The sequence below is a fragment of the Girardinichthys multiradiatus genome, chromosome 15 (genome assembly GCF_021462225.1).
Source record: "Girardinichthys multiradiatus isolate DD_20200921_A chromosome 15, DD_fGirMul_XY1, whole genome shotgun sequence".
Lineage (NCBI taxonomy): Eukaryota > Metazoa > Chordata > Actinopteri > Cyprinodontiformes > Goodeidae > Girardinichthys > Girardinichthys multiradiatus.
Window position 1 is genome coordinate 36055339 of NC_061808.1, and position 15748 is coordinate 36071086.

Sequence of the window (15748 nt, forward strand, 5' to 3'; positions counted from 1 at the left end):
ATTAATAGAGGATGATCTCATGCGGTGGAGAACTCTCCCTCTGTCACTAATAGGAGGAGTTTCTGCATTTAAAATGATCCTTCCTAAAATAAACAGGAGCAGGAGATCGACAGACAGATCGGTGCGGCTGCCGCAGTAACAGGGACGATGTGCCGGTCCGTTGTGGTGAAGAGACAGCTGAGCCGACAAGCAAAGCTCTTGATTTACTGGTTGGTTTTACGTTCCTACTCTCACCGATGGCCATGAGGTGAGAGTGAGGAGCTCAGCCATCCGTGAGGGTCTTGGAGTGGAGCCTCTGCACCACATTGAGAGGAGCCTGTTGAGGTGGCTCGGGCATCTATATATATATATATATATAGGATGCCCAGGCACTTCCCACCAGGAGGAGGCCCAGGGGACGGTCGAGGACCTCCTGGAGGGACTATGTCTCTCAGCTGGCCAGGGAACTTCTTGGGCTCTACTAAGTGTGTTGCCCCCGCGACCTGGTCCCAGATAAAGCAGAAGATGACCAGTACGAGTACGAGTATCTACATGCCTACATTTGTGTAAATACTTTTACATACTTTTAGCTAAACGTATTTACACAAAATTTTCAATGTTTTTAGCCAAGAATGTAGCTGCGTAAACCTGAAAAACCTGCTTGGTTTATCAATATATGGTTTAATTACAAATGTGCTTCTCTGTTCCCGCTGCACTAACAGCCCGTGTTTGCTGACCGGGTGACTGATGCCCGTCGCCCGTAGACTGCTGGAGATAGGCAGCAGCTCCCCCACAACCCTGTATGGAAGAAGTGGGTTTAGAAAATGGATGGAATTCAAATTCATATTTTATGGGTTTTCATTTGTAAAGGTGTTAAATAAAGGAGAGTGGCAACAAGGGGCAACAAAGGGACATTCACAGATATGTAGATTAGAAGAAGTGAGCTACAAGAGTAGAAGTGTTAGTTTTAATCAGATGACAGAGATTATAAAAATAATCGTCAACTAGTTGACAGTTCGAAAAAATAATCGATAGATTAGTCGATTGTTAAAATAACTGTTAGTTGGAACCTAATGTAACTCCTGACACTAAACTTAAACGATGGGTTTGGTTGATTAGAAGCGTGGCCTTAACTGTTGTTTAAAGTTGGGTTCTTTTTGGCATACACTGAATCACAATTTAAAAACTTGCACAACTTCCAGCACTCTTACAGTTTCCATAGCAACTATAAAAAAACAAGAACTTGCCTCAGAACCTTGATGACATTATCATCAGTGATCTCATTGATGATGTCATAAAAGATCAGAAGAGTTGTTTTTGCTAGAGAGAACTTTCTCTCACTTTGCTTCTTAACTGGGTTAGAGGATGACTGCTTGCAGAGAGAAACAAATTCTCAGTGATTTCATTGTATGATTAATTCAAATCGAGTATCTATGCAAATGGCTTTTAACGCTTGTTTCGCTGTTGGAGCCCTACTTACTGAGGCCATAAGCAAGACATGTACTTGCTGCTTTGCAGACAATGATTTGGACGAAAATGAACAAATCATACACGACTCTACAGATAACGCTTTGAGAATGCAGACATACGAAAATGTTGCTTTCTTCAGTGTTCCTGAAAACGAAACTAACCTGAATGTGGAAGTTAGCTCTGAGGATGAACAAATTAACACTGAAACCACAGCTAAGGAACAAGGCAACTCTGGAGTCACGGCCGATGGGATTGTATTTACTGGATCTGAAGAACATGTTCAAGATGAAATTCGAGCTAAGGACAGGAGTACAATGGAGGATGGAAGCACTATCAGAAAGACAGAAAATACGAAGGAAATGAATGATTTTGGAGATACAAGTTGTTTGGTCTATCCAGGTCTTGTTCAGAATGAAACTGTCACTGTAGACAACACTGGCACCAAGTATGAACAGGACTCTTTTCAATATGAAATCATCACAGAGGAAGAACTTAGTGGCCTTTTTGAAAATGAGACACCAGATGACACAGATTATTTCTACAGAGCAGAAGACGGTCAATCAAATTTTAATCTTGATCCAACCCTGTTCTTCTGCAAGTTTTCCAACTCGTTCAATAACTGTTGGATGAATGCAACAATGCAGACCATTCTGAACCTGAGTATCACCAGAAAGTTTGTGGCTCAGTATCCCGAAGAGATTTTTGGATCTTTGTCAGGAACTCCATTATTTGCCAGCCTTCTCTGTAAAGCCATGCACCATCCAGGGAAATATATTTCCCAGGAGGAAATCTACCAGGTTCTAATGGAAATAAGTGAAAATGTACCGTCACTACACTTAGCAAAGCAGAACGACTTACTGGATTTTTTGAAGGCTATTTTGAACTGGTTAAACCCAAGTGGTATTAACACAAGTTGTGTGGTGTTCACAGCTATCTCTTGTGAAGAATGTCAGAAAGCTTCATATGACTTCTGGGAAATCGGTCCTATCCTTCACCTACCTCATCCATTACCATATGACAGCATCACTTCTCTTCTTAACCGTCTGGTTGCTGAGTTCTGCAGAGATGATTGCAACTTCTGCTACTCCATCTTAAAAAGAAAACACTTCCTCAGCTACAATGATGTAATTACCCTGTGGCTGCCACGACCAACCAACCAGGGGGATTTAAAACATCCCGTGATTCCTAGTACAACTATTGAAATTCCTGTAAAAAATGGAACCCAATTGTACCATCTGTCCTCCATAATTTGCCACGAAACCCTAACTGATCACTTTTACACATATCTGATGTGTGGGCAACTTGTATTTAAGGCTGAAGATGACCAGGTAACAATTTCAAACACAGACTGTGCAGCAGACATTTGCCTTAACGGGTTTATCTACGTCTACGAGAAGTACGTAGAAGGACAGGACGAATTTAGTGGTGGGCTCAAAGTTACCCCTGAACAAGAAAACTGGAACCCTCAAAGCTCAGCAAATATACCAACAATGGCAAGATCTGGGGGGAACGGGAAAGCTTTAACCTATCCAGATCCAAAATTAAAAGAAAAATCTTTCTCAACCATACTGACGTCATAACTGCATCTCCAGCGGCCCAACAATCAGGGAGACTTCAGAGTACCTGTGATTCCTAGTCCAACCATTGAAATTCCTTTAATAAACGGAGCTCAGATGTACCGTCTGTCTTCAGTCATTTGCCAACAAACCCTGAACTCAGAGACTGACCACTTTTACACATATCTGATGTGTGGAGACCTGGCATTTAAAGCTGATGATGACCATGTAAATTTCGCATACATGGACAGTGCGAAAGACCTCTATGAAAATGGGTTTATCTACATCTACAAGAAGTATACAGAAGTATAACACTGAGGAATAACATGAGAAACAAGCCAAGTTACAAAAAGAAACCAAAAAAAAAAAAAAAATGCTCTCATAAAAGACAAAAAAGAACCTCCCAAGTCTCAACAAAGAATAATACGGAAGAGTATTAGGGCCACTAAAAAAATAAAATAAAATTCTGACTTTAATCTCAGAATTCTGACTTTAATCTCAGAATTCTGACTTTTTTCTCAGAATTCTGACTTTTTTCTCAGAATTCTGACTTTAATCTCAGAATTCTGACTTTTTTCTCAGAATTCTGACTTTTTTCTCAGAATTCTGACTTTAATCTCAGAATTCTGACTTTTTTCTCAGAATTCTGACTTTAATGCAGGTGAGCACCTGGAAGCATCTGGGTGCAACCAGCTTCATCGCCTGAGATGTGAGTCGTGCAGGGGAATGTCCAGCAATCTTGGGGAACATGTCAGATTTAAGTGACTTTTTACGTGGCTGAGGGGTTCCTGAAGATGCCATTTCATTATTGGAAGAGCAGAAGGTGAGTAAAACAACAGAGTTAGTTTAGTATCCAAAACGGAACGAGCTGTTAGCATGTTTGTTAGCTTACATCGTTAGGAGGAATAAACGTGTTCCACAATGTTACATCACACGCATTGAATATAGGGTTATTAGCTGCTGATTGCTGGAATTATCCCAAAAGTGTTGGTTGTGTTTTATTTTATTGTTCTTTGTGTTGAATGTTTTCCAAGGAAATTAACCAGTAGTTGAATTATAGACGCTAACCACCTGCCAACATGAAAAATGTATTTGATGCGTTCAATTGAGTAACGTTTCGTACAGCAGAGGAGAGAAACTTGAATGAAATTGAAGGTGAAATACATGTTTATATATATTAATCAGGAAAATGGATGGCTTGCATAAACAGCTGCCGATCCCCGATTGTTGTTCTGATTGTGGTTTGCTAAAGATCCTCTCAAACCATTCGCTAGCACCAACTAATGTTGTGCAAATAACTATATATAGGCTATGTTAGTGGTACAATGTCGGAAAAATATACAAACTTGTTAAAATGTCAGAATCACAAAATAATTTTCCTGCTCTGTGTTTTATGTGCCAGCTCAAGACTTAAATTACATTTTATACTCTGAGCTACCCTCATTGTTGTCAGTGCAGTTATCGCCAAGGTGCGGAAATGGTGGGCTACAGTTCACTAAATCAAACTTAATACACTCATTAATGTTTCTTATAAAACAGTAAAACTAAAATTGCTGGTTGGGGAGCACAGCCGCCTTGAACTTTGACCACAGGGTGATGTTGTTCGCACAACCAATGGAAACGTAAAATTATGTGATGGATGGATGGATGGATGGATGGATGGATGATCCAATTGCTGTTCCAAATAATGATATACAATGTTTCATTGTGTGTTCTATGTGTAATACCCTTTATTAGACTGTATATTAATGAATCGGTGTTATTGTACCGGCATGATAATCAATCCAATCCTTTCATTTTAAAATAAAGTAGAGGATGGTCCATTTACTGAAAGGCTATGCTTTAGCTCCTTCTTTCACCATTGTATGTCTCCCTAAAACAGTATATAGCTTTTATGCTATTTAAAGTCAGTATTTTCCTATTGGCATAAGGGTGATCTTAACACTGATTTGCAGGGAAGACTTTGAAAAAAAGTAATTGTGTTTTCTGTCTGTTTTTGTGCAGATTGATTGGGATGTCATAGCGCTGATGGATGACGCAACTCTGGCAAATTACATCCCTTCCTATGGAGACCGAATTGCCCTCTTCAATTTCTGCAAAAGCAAACAACCACTCTCAAAAAGAAAACAGGGTCTTCTGCAGAAGCTTCGTGAGAAAATGAAAACCAAAAAGGAAAGTCCAAAGGAAAACACCTCTCAAGAAAGAACAAGACAGACAAAGAAGCAAAAAGCAACACGAAATATTGAGATAGGATGGATACATACTGATGGAAAAATAACCAAACAGGTGAGAGCGAAACAGGGAGGTGGGACTAGAAAAATTCAAATGGCCACTGATTCTGAATTAAAAGATATTCTTCATGAAGGAAATAAACTTTTTTTTCCTGATGGCATGTCTCCTAAGGGTCCTGAGACAGATTTTGAGTTTGAGGTTTGGGACTTTAAACAGAACCACCTTACTGATGACACCTGCCTGACGATTGGCAATATGTATGAAGCAGCGAGGCTGACAATGTTACGCTTCTACATTGCAACAAAGCCAAAAGTTCCTGAAGAAGATGACAGCGAGACATCCGAAGTCATATTTGTCTTGGAAAGCAGTAGCAGTGAAATTAATCCATTGCAAACGTGGGAAGTCAGGAGTTCTTCTGTTGATGCCCACCCTGGTTTAGAACCTTCAGATGATTCAGAAATTACTTTTGGTCCCATTCTTAATGCTGAGGAAGATACAGAAGACACATTAATCTATGAGGGTTTTCTTGTACCCCTCAGTCCAGCTAATCCAGATGATGCAATAACAATCACTGTACATCATACTAACACTTTACATGACATTATTACTGCTTTCTCTGATTCAGATATTATGAGAAAAACACTGAATGTGAAGCACATACTTCCAGACAACACAGAAGAAGCAGGCAGTTGCTCAGGGATACTAAGAGATGTTCTCACCTGCTTCTGGAATGAATTCTATGAGCGATGCACCCTCGGTACAACCGTTAAAGTGCCCTTCATTCGCCATGATTTTCCTGCTGCAAAATGGAAGGCAGTTGGACGAATACTTTTGAAAGGTTACCAAGACTGTCAGTATTTTCCAAATAAACTTGCAATCCCTTTTCTTGAACAAGTGCTTTTCAGTAGCGTTTACAGCGATCTTAAAGCACATTTTCTACAGTTTGTCAGCAGCCAAGAATGTGAGGTTTTGAGGGAAGCAGTCAAGAATTTTTCTGCTGTTGACCAAGATGATCTTGTGGAGGTTCTTGACAGTTATGGCTGTAGAAAAAGAATAATTGCCGAGTCTCTTCCTACAATCCTTGATGAAATAGCACACAAAGAGCTTGTCCAAAAACCAATGTTCGTCATTGACTGCTGGAGAGAGATCATCTATCCACATATTTCCCTCAGTCCAGAGGCACTGATCAAGTTGTTCTCAGACCTGCAACCAACATCAAAAAAAGTCTGCCAACTGCTGAAATTTGCTGAGGATTTGTCTCCAAAGCAAAAAGATGTGGGAAATTATCTCAAAAGATTCATCAGAGAGCTGGATGACATTAAACTTCAGAAATTTATGCGATTCTGCACTGGATCTGATCTTATAGTAACAAACAGTATTTTTGTGGAATTTCAAGATATGACGGCATTCACAAGAAGACCAGTGGGTCACACATGTGGAAGTATTCTGCAAATAGCTGACAACTATGAAAATTTCCCAGACTTCCATTCTGAATTTAATGCCGTTCTTGAAAGTAATGTCTGGGTAATGGACATTGTTTAGACAGCTACTGCAATCCACTACATTTGAATGGTTCATGCAGACTAGAGCAGAGCTGCAAAGAGACATAAAGAATATGTATTTTGAACTTATGAAAATTACGCCTGTTTAAAACAAATCTGAGTAATTGTCCATTTATGTCAGAAGACCAGTTTTGACTGAAATTATTCCAGTTTCTTTTATCATTCCTAGTTTCACACGACACAATGAAGTGGTAAAAAAAAGAATGAGTACACTGTTTATTACTATATCCAGAGCTGTCTTCACCAGATCTGAGTTCTCCTGCTGCATGAAAGAAACCTGTAGCAGCAACAGGAAAAATTATTTCAAGAGATCTAAAGAAAATGTAATGACGCTTCTTTTTTAAGCTTCTTTAGTGCCTCATGTTTTGTAGCAGTTTAGCTAAATCAAATACTCTTGTAAGTAAGGAGTCAGACTTAATTAATCCAGATATTTTATTATTGGGTCTGGATAAAACTCAAACATTGTTACATTGTAAATGTTATCTGTACACGAATTGCCCTCTTCAATTTCTGCAAAAGCAAACAACCACTCTCAAAAAGAAAACAGGGTCTTCTGCCAAGAGTTCCCCTCTCAGAGTGAGAGACACAGTTCCTGAAATGTCAGATTTGGATGACCTAGTCAGACTGTACTTCAGACTTTCTTTCAGTAACAAAGAAATACTTGCCATTTTAGCACACAGTCATCAGACTATAATAAGTGTTCGAACTCTAAAGAGAATTTGTAAAAGACTTGGGCTGTTCAGAAGGAAGAATCAGTCAGACCTGGAAGAAGTGATGGTCTTTGTCCAACAAGAAATCATGACCAGTGGTCAGATGCAAGGTTATCGATGGCTACATCTTCGTGCAGTTCAATGTGGAATTGTGGTGTCACAAGATACTGTAAGACGCATAATTAAATTGGTTGACCCACAAGGTGTGGAACTAAGACGAGCTCGACAATTGAGAAGACGTCAGTACAACTGCAAAGGACCAAATGCACTTTGGCACATGGATGGCTATGATAAACTAAAACTATATGGCATTGCTATTAGTGGCTGCATAGACGGTTTTAGCCGCTATGTTTTATGGATGGAGGCTTATGTCCCAAACAATGACCCTAAATTGATTGCAAGTTATTTTCTGAAAACAGTTTCATGCATCAATGGATGTCCAGAGAGGATACGTGCTGACAGACGCACAGAAAATAGATGTGTCGAACAAATGCAGATGTTTCTGCGGAGAAACCACACAGACAGTTTTGCAGGGGATAAAAGTTTCGTTTATGGAAGAAGTACAGCCAACCAACGCATAGAAGGGTGGTGGGCTACCCTCCGCAAACAGAGTGCACAGTTTTGGATGAGCTTATTTCAAACCTTTCAGGATGATGGTCACTTCACCCGAGACGTTTTGGACAAAAATCTTATCCAATTCTGCTTTCTTAATCTTATTCAGGTAAAAGGGTGTACACATGTTCTGTAATGTCTGTTTCAAAAGTGTAACATGTAAATGTTCTGGTAGTGTTTTTAGAAATATCAAAAGGTCTTTTGTGAATAAAATGAGTTTATTTTCATTTTAATAATTTGATGGAATTTATTTTATTCATTAGACATAACTACACCTTTCTCAGCACATGTGCATGGAGCAAATGTGTTTTTATTGCCAAATGTTTTAAATTAGTCTGTTCCCCAGTGCTCCCTTGGGTCTGGTTTCAGAAAGCATTTTTATCAGTAAGTTAATGCTACATATGAAATTAGGGATCATACAGTTTAAAGTGTTGCACCTCTCTGTGTGCATGTGCTGTTTGCTGAAAGTGCTATTTTGTTGTTGTGCTTGGTATTAGAGGTCACTTTCTTTTTGTATTAATTACTTAATAAGCCCCAACCTTGGGAAAAGTTATTGTTCCATTATCTGTTTTATACATTTACACTGTGCTGTTTTTATGCAGGATGAACTTGATGACGTTGTGCACACATGGAACTCACACAAAATCAGGCCAAGTGGTGGTGCATCATCGGGTCGACCAGTAGTGATGTACTCTTTTCCAGAGCTGCACAGGGCTGAGGATAGACTGAAACCTGTTTTCATGGATGAGATCAATGTGAGCATGGAAGAGTGTACACCAAAAGGCCAATATCCCTGCGATGAAACAGTGTTTGAACTTTGTTGTCTGCTTATGGTAGAAAATGAATGGAATGCCCCAAGAGATCCACTTGTTGCTGCTGATCTGTATATAAGGTTAAGAGAAAAAATACTCCAAAGTGTTTAAGAAATTTCTGTAGTCAAAAAGAGAAAAAAACAGTGTTTCTGTTTATCTTGATTATGTGAGTAGTTGTCATGTCTTACAGGTACCCTATATGCAGGTATTCTTGCTTTGTATCAAATGAAAGACATTTTGGGGGCAAGCAAACATGTCATTTTTTACATCATTCTGTCAGAATATTAATGGTTATTACTGGTATAATGTAAATGCTGTGTTTTGATATGAGTTTAGTCTTTCAGCTACCATTTTACTGATCAAAGTAAAAAAATTTTGGTTGACATCTTGTCCCAATATATAGTTTTTTTTTTTTACTTTTACACTCAGTCATTAGAAGTAGCAATGCTCATTTCTTGTCAAATATAGATAGTGTGATGTGATCATCAGTTATGTAACAAATTCTTCTAACTAGCTATGCTTTCAGCTGCATAAACAAATGTATTTTTTCTTCTAACACAATTCTGTATTGTTAAATAAAATCCAATGACAATGTATGTGTGAAATGTGAATTAAATGGCAGTACGAGTACAGCAAAAAGGATATTATAAAATTTGTAAACCTGCCTTCCATTAAATATAAACATCCCTGTTTTGTTGCCAAGCATTTGTGAAGTATAAACTCACTAGCTATCCGTTGCATTCTGTTGCCAACTTTTTTTCTTACTATTCATGACTGGCAATCCAGATCGATATTTGTAAGCCTTGTGTGTATCAGCAAATTACCCATGCATTAACTCGGGGAGGAGGGGCAAGTTCAGCCCTCGAGAGCTACTGTCCTTCATCTTTTAGGTGGATCCCTTCTCCATCATACCTGAATAAAATGAATAGCTCGTTATCAAGCCTCTTCAGGGCTTCCCTGCACCTATGTGACAAAACAGTGCCCAAAAGAAGTTCCAAGTTATTGTCCCATCAAGTCTGAAACCATTTGCAATTATCAAATGTGTATCTAACTTTTTCTAATGACATGTTAAAGACAAATAAATGGCATTCAGCACTGTTACTGAGTTCTTTTGAATTCTGATTCCATTCTCTTCATTTTCTCACAATAAATGATTTACCTTAGGGTTATTCATTATCCTGTAAAGTTAAATATTTCTCAATTAAATTAGCTGATCACAGTCTTTAATTTGGTCGATGAAAGCCAAGCCACATGTTAAATTTTTCTTTCATTTACAGCCAACACATATTAAAAGCCGGAGGTAAGGGGATAGATTTGACGCCTGTTCAAATGGATAAGGAGCTAGATCAACATATTAAAAACCATGATAGAATTTTATTTTAAAGTAACATTTATTAGCAAAATTTTACAAGAAACATTTTCTTGCTAATCCCAACAACATGGCCATTAGAATGAGCCAACCTTTAAAAACAGAAACTAGATCTAATACAACTCTGTGTTATACATCAGTGACAGTGTAAAAAATTAACACTATTGCTCTTGTGGTATCAAAAATGACAAGAGTCATCTAGGGTGTAGAGATAAAACAAGTGCTAATTGTTGAGGAAATGCAGAAACAAAAATTGGATATCTTCTGTTCACCGATCACTGCACTGCATTGTATACTTTCTATTTATAACATTAGAAACCAGTACATTTCTTCAAAACAGACTGAATCCATTATGCAGTGGATTATTGGTGTATGAGAAACACACATGCTTAGAATCAATATGACATTTAGAAAATACTGGAAAATATATAAATATATTTTCTGTAACTTTCAATTGTACTTTAACAGCAAATACTAAAAATTGAAACCTCAGCTTAACTTAGCTAACAATTGCATAAACTGTAAAGAAACATACTGTCAGACATGACTAATTCAAATATGTAAAATTGTACAGATAACATTTACAATGTAACAATGTTTGAGTTTTATCCAGACCCAATAATAAAATATCTGGATTAATTAAGTCTGACTCCTTACTTACAAGAGTATTTGATTTAGCTAAACTGCTACAAAACATGAGGCACTAAAGAAGCTTAAAAAAGAAGCGTCATTACATTTTCTTTAGATCTCTTGAAATAATTTTTCCTGTTGCTGCTACAGGTTTCTTTCATGCAGCAGGAGAACTCAGATCTGGTGAAGACAGCTCTGGATATAGTAATAAACAGTGTACTCATTCTTTTTTTTACCACTTCATTGTGTCGTGTGAAACTAGGAATGATAAAAGAAACTGGAATAATTTCAGTCAAAACTGGTCTTCTGACATAAATGGACAATTACTCAGATTTGTTTTAAACAGGCGTAATTTTCATAAGTTCAAAATACATATTCTTTATGTCTCTTTGCAGCTCTGCTCTAGTCTGCATGAACCGTTCAAATGTAGTGGATTGCAGTAGCTGTCTAAACAATGTCCATTACCCAGACATTACTTTCAAGAACGGCATTAAATTCAGAATGGAAGTCTGGGAAATTTTCATAGTTGTCAGCTATTTGCAGAATACTTCCACATGTGTGACCCACTGGTCTTCTTGTGAATGCCGTCATATCTTGAAATTCCACAAAAATACTGTTTGTTACTATAAGATCAGATCCAGTGCAGAATCGCATACATTTCTGAAGTTTAATGTCATCCAGCTCTCTGATGAATCTTTTGAGATAATTTCCCACATCTTTTTGCTTTGGAGACAAATCCTCAGCAAATTTTAGCAGTTGGCAGACTTTTTTTGATGTTGGTTGTAGGTCTGAGAACAACTTGATCAGTGCCTCTGGACTGAGGGAAATATGTGGATAGATGATCTCTCTCCAGCAGTCAATGACAAACATTGGTTTTTGGACAAGCTCTTTGTGTGCTATTTCATAAAGGATTGTAGGCAGAGACTCGGCAATTATTCTTTTTCTACAGCCATAACTGTCAAGAACCTCCACAAGATCATCTTGGTCAACAGCAGAAAAATTCTTGACTGCTTCCCTCAAAACCTCACATTCTTGGCTGCTGACAAACTGTAGAAAATGTGCTTTAAGATCGCTGTAAACGCTACTGAAAAGCACTTGTTCAAGAAAAGGGATTGCAAGTTTATTTGGAAAATACTGACAGTCTTGGTAACCTTTCAAAAGTATTCGTCCAACTGCCTTCCATTTTGCAGCAGGAAAATCATGGCAAATGAAGGGCACTTTAACTGTTGTACCGAGGGTGCATCGCTCATAGAATTCATTCCAGAAGCAGGTGAGAACATCTCTTAGTATCCCTGAGCCACTGCCTGCTTCTTCTGTGTTGTCTGGAAGTATGCGCTTCACATTCAGTGTTTTTCTCATAATATCTGAATCAGAGAAAGCAGTAATAATGTCATGTAAAGTGTTAGTATGATGTACAGTGATTGTTATTGCATCATCTGGATTAGCTGGACTGAGGGGTACAAGAAAACCCTCATAGATTAATGTGTCTTCTGTATCTTCCTCAGCATTAAGAATGGGACCAAAAGTAATTTCTGAATCATCTGAAGGTTCTAAACCAGGGTGGGCATCAACAGAAGAACTCCTGACTTCCCACGTTTGCAATGGATTAATTTCACTGCTACTGCTTTCCAAGACAAATATGACTTCGGATGTCTCGCTGTCATCTTCTTCAGGAACTTTTGGCTTTGTTGCAATGTAGAAGCGTAACATTGTCAGCCTCGCTGCTTCATACATATTGCCAATCGTCAGGCAGGTGTCATCAGTAAGGTGGTTCTGTTTAAAGTCCCAAACCTCAAACTCAAAATCTGTCTCAGGACCCTTAGGAGACATGCCATCAGGAAAAAAAAGTTTATTTCCTTCATGAAGAATATCTTTTAATTCAGAATCAGTGGCCATTTGAATTTTTCTAGTCCCACCTCCCTGTTTCGCTCTCACCTGTTTGGTTATTTTTCCATCAGTATGTATCCATCCTATCTCAATATTTCGTGTTGCTTTTTGCTTTTTTGTCTGTCTTGTTCTTTCTTGAGAGGTGTTTTCCTTTGGACTTTCCTTTTTGGTTTTCATTTTCTCACGAAGCTTCTGCAGAAGACCCTGTTTTCTTTTTGAGAGTGGTTGTTTGCTTTTGCAGAAATTGAAGAGGGCAATTCGGTCTCCATAGGAAGGGATGTAATTTGCCAGAGTTGCGTCATCCATCAGCGCTATGACATCCCAATCAATCTGCACAAAAACAGACAGAAAACACAATTACTTTTTTTCAAAGTCTTCCCTGCAAATCAGTGTTAAGATCACCCTTATGCCAATAGGAAAATACTGACTTTAAATAGCATAAAAGCTATATACTGTTTTAGGGAGACATACAATGGTGAAAGAAGGAGCTAAAGCATAGCCTTTCAGTAAATGGACCATCCTCTACTTTATTTTAAAATGAAAGGATTGGATTGATTATCATGTCGGTACAATAACACCGATTCATTAATATACAGTCTAATAAAGGGTATTACACATAGAACACACAATGAAACATTGTATATCATTATTTGGAACAGCAATTGGATCATCCATCCATCCATCCATCCATCCATCACATAATTTTACGTTTCCATTGGTTGTGCGAACAACATCACATCACCCTGTGGTCAAAGTTCAAGGCGGCTGTGCTCCCCAACCAGCAATTTTAGTTTTACTATTTTATAAGAAACATTAATGAGTGTATTAAGTTTGATTTAGTGAACTGTAGCCCACCATTTCCGCACCTTGGCGATAACTGCACTGACAACAATGAGGGTAGCTCAGAGTATAAAATGTAATTTAAGTCTTGAGCTGGCACATAAAACACAGAGCAGGAAAATTATTTTGTGATTCTGACATTTTAACAGTTTGTATATTTTTCCGACATTGTACCACTAACATAGCCTATATATAGTTATTTGCACAACATTAGTTGGTGCTAGCGAATGGTTTGAGAGGATCTTTAGTCAACCACAATCAGAACAACAATCGGGGATCGGCAACTGTTTATGCAAGCCATCCATTTTCCTGATTAATATATATAAACATGTATTTCACCTTCAATTTCATTCAAGTTTCTCTCCTCTGCTGTACAAAAAGTTACTCAATTGAACGCATCAAATACATTTTTCATGTTGGCAGGTGGTTAGCGTCTATAATTCAACTACTGGTTAATTTCCTTGGAAAACATTCAACACAAAGAACAATAAAATAAAACACAACCAACACTTTTGGGATAATTCCAGCAATCAGCAGCTAATAACCCTATATTCAATGCGTGTGATGTAACATTGTGGAACACGTTTATTCCTCCTAACGATGTAAGCTAACAAACATGCTAACAGCTCGTTCCGTTTTGGACACTAAACTAACTCTGTTGTTTTACTCACCTTCTGCTCTTCCAATAATGAAATGGCATCTTCAGGAACCCCTCAGCCACGTAAAAAGTCACTTAAATCTGACATGTTCCCCAAGATTGCTGGACGTTCCCCTGCACGACTCACATCTCAGGCGATGAAGCTGGTTGCACCCAGATGCTTCCAGGTGCTCACCTGCATTAAAGTCAGAATTCTGAGAAAAAAGTCAGAATTCTGAGATTAAAGTCAGAATTCTGAGAAAAAAGTCAGAATTCTGAGAAAAAAGTCAGAATTCTGAGATTAAAGTCAGAATTCTGAGAAAAAAGTCAGAATTCTGAGATTAAAGTCAGAATTCTGAGATTAAAGTCAGAATTCTGAGATTAAAGTCAGAATTCTGAGATTAAAGTCAGAATTCTGAGATTAAAGTCAGAATTCTGAGAAAAAAGTCAGAATTCTGAGATTAAAGTCAGAATTCTGAGATTAAAGTCAGAATTCTGAGAAAAAAGTCAGAATTCTGAGATTAAAGTCAGAATTCTGAGATTAAAGTCAGAATTCTGAGATTAAAGTCAGAATTCTGAGAAAAAAGTCAGAATTCTGAGATTAAAGTCAGAATTCTGAGATTAAAGTCAGATTCTGAGAAAAAAGTCAGAATTCTGAGATTAAAGTCAGAATTCTGAGAAAAAAGTCAGAATTCTGAGATTAAAGTCAGAATTTTATTTTATTTTTTTAGTGGCCCTAATACTCTTCCGTAGAATAATGAATAAAAAAAAGCTGACAAAAAATAATTCTAATAACAAAAAACAACAATAAACCTACAAAAAGAAACAGCATAAACATATGTTGTTTTTTATATGAGAGAAAACTAAAAAGAACAAAAATAAGTAAAAATTACAAAATAATCCTACTAAAAGATTAAATAAGAGATTTTTTTTTTGGCTACTAAATGATTTATATACCAAAATAAGAAGAAAATAAAACACATCCCTACTCCCCATAAAGAAAAGAAAAAATACATAAGCCCCCCCCCCACCCCCCCCCACCCCCCCCCCCCCCCCCCCACCAAAAGAAAACAAAACAACAACAAAAAAAGAAACTAAATGTAAAGTGACAAAAAAAAAGATGCTTTTTTAGGCTGCACGGTGGCACAGTTCTTAGCACTGTTGCCTTGTTGCAGTAAGATCCTTGATATGATTCCTAGCTTGGGTCTTTCTGCATGGAGTTTGCTTGTTCTCCCCATGCATGCATGGGTTCTCGCCGGGTGCTCCGGCTTTTCCCCACAGTCCAAATACAAGCATGTTATGTTAATTGGCCACTCTATATTGTCCATAGGTGAATGTGTGCGTGCTTTATTTTATTTCATTAGTTTCTTTAAAAAAATACTGAAAAAGTCTCAAACAAAAAAACAACCCAAAAACTGGACAACCCAAAAAGAGGACAAAAACAACCATCCA

General features: G+C 37.8%; 1 protein-coding gene and 2 long non-coding RNA genes across 6 annotated transcripts; 1 reads left to right on the forward strand and 2 right to left on the reverse strand.

The window, feature by feature from the left end:
* Nucleotides 1–391: 391 nt before the first annotated feature.
* Nucleotides 392–9762, forward strand: LOC124881641. 4 transcript variants are annotated; one of them, XM_047387308.1, is made up of 4 exons: nt 392–3828; nt 5010–5291; nt 5409–7375; nt 8724–9762. In XM_047387308.1, exons 2-3 carry the CDS (start codon nt 5034–5036, stop codon nt 6777–6779), a joined length of 1629 nt encoding a protein of 542 aa, XP_047243264.1. In that variant the 5' UTR covers nt 392–3828; nt 5010–5033; the 3' UTR covers nt 6780–7375; nt 8724–9762. The 4 variants fall into 4 exon arrangements, with proteins under 4 accessions (XP_047243264.1, XP_047243261.1, XP_047243263.1 ...); XM_047387307.1 differs by having other exon boundaries at nt 402–3828; XM_047387305.1 differs by having other exon boundaries at nt 393–3828; nt 5010–7375.
* A 2866-nt stretch (nt 9763–12628) lies between these two features.
* On the reverse strand, nt 12629–12931 carry LOC124882322. Its single transcript, XR_007041864.1, has 2 exons — nt 12868–12931; nt 12629–12750 (listed from the first exon to the last, which is right to left on the reverse strand). It is a non-coding gene; the product is annotated as an uncharacterized LOC124882322 (long non-coding RNA).
* Nucleotides 12932–13063: 132 nt separating this feature from the next.
* LOC124882323 lies at nt 13064–14603 on the reverse strand. The gene is made up of 2 exons (XR_007041865.1): nt 14331–14603; nt 13064–13149 (listed from the first exon to the last, which is right to left on the reverse strand). It is a non-coding gene; the product is annotated as an uncharacterized LOC124882323 (long non-coding RNA).
* Between the last annotated feature and the right edge of the window lie 1145 nt (nt 14604–15748).

Excerpts from the sequence above, each read along its gene's own strand:
- LOC124881641 (XM_047387305.1), top strand. The coding sequence starts at position 5,034 with ATGGATGACGCAACTCTGGCAAATTACATCCCTTCCTATGGAGACCGA.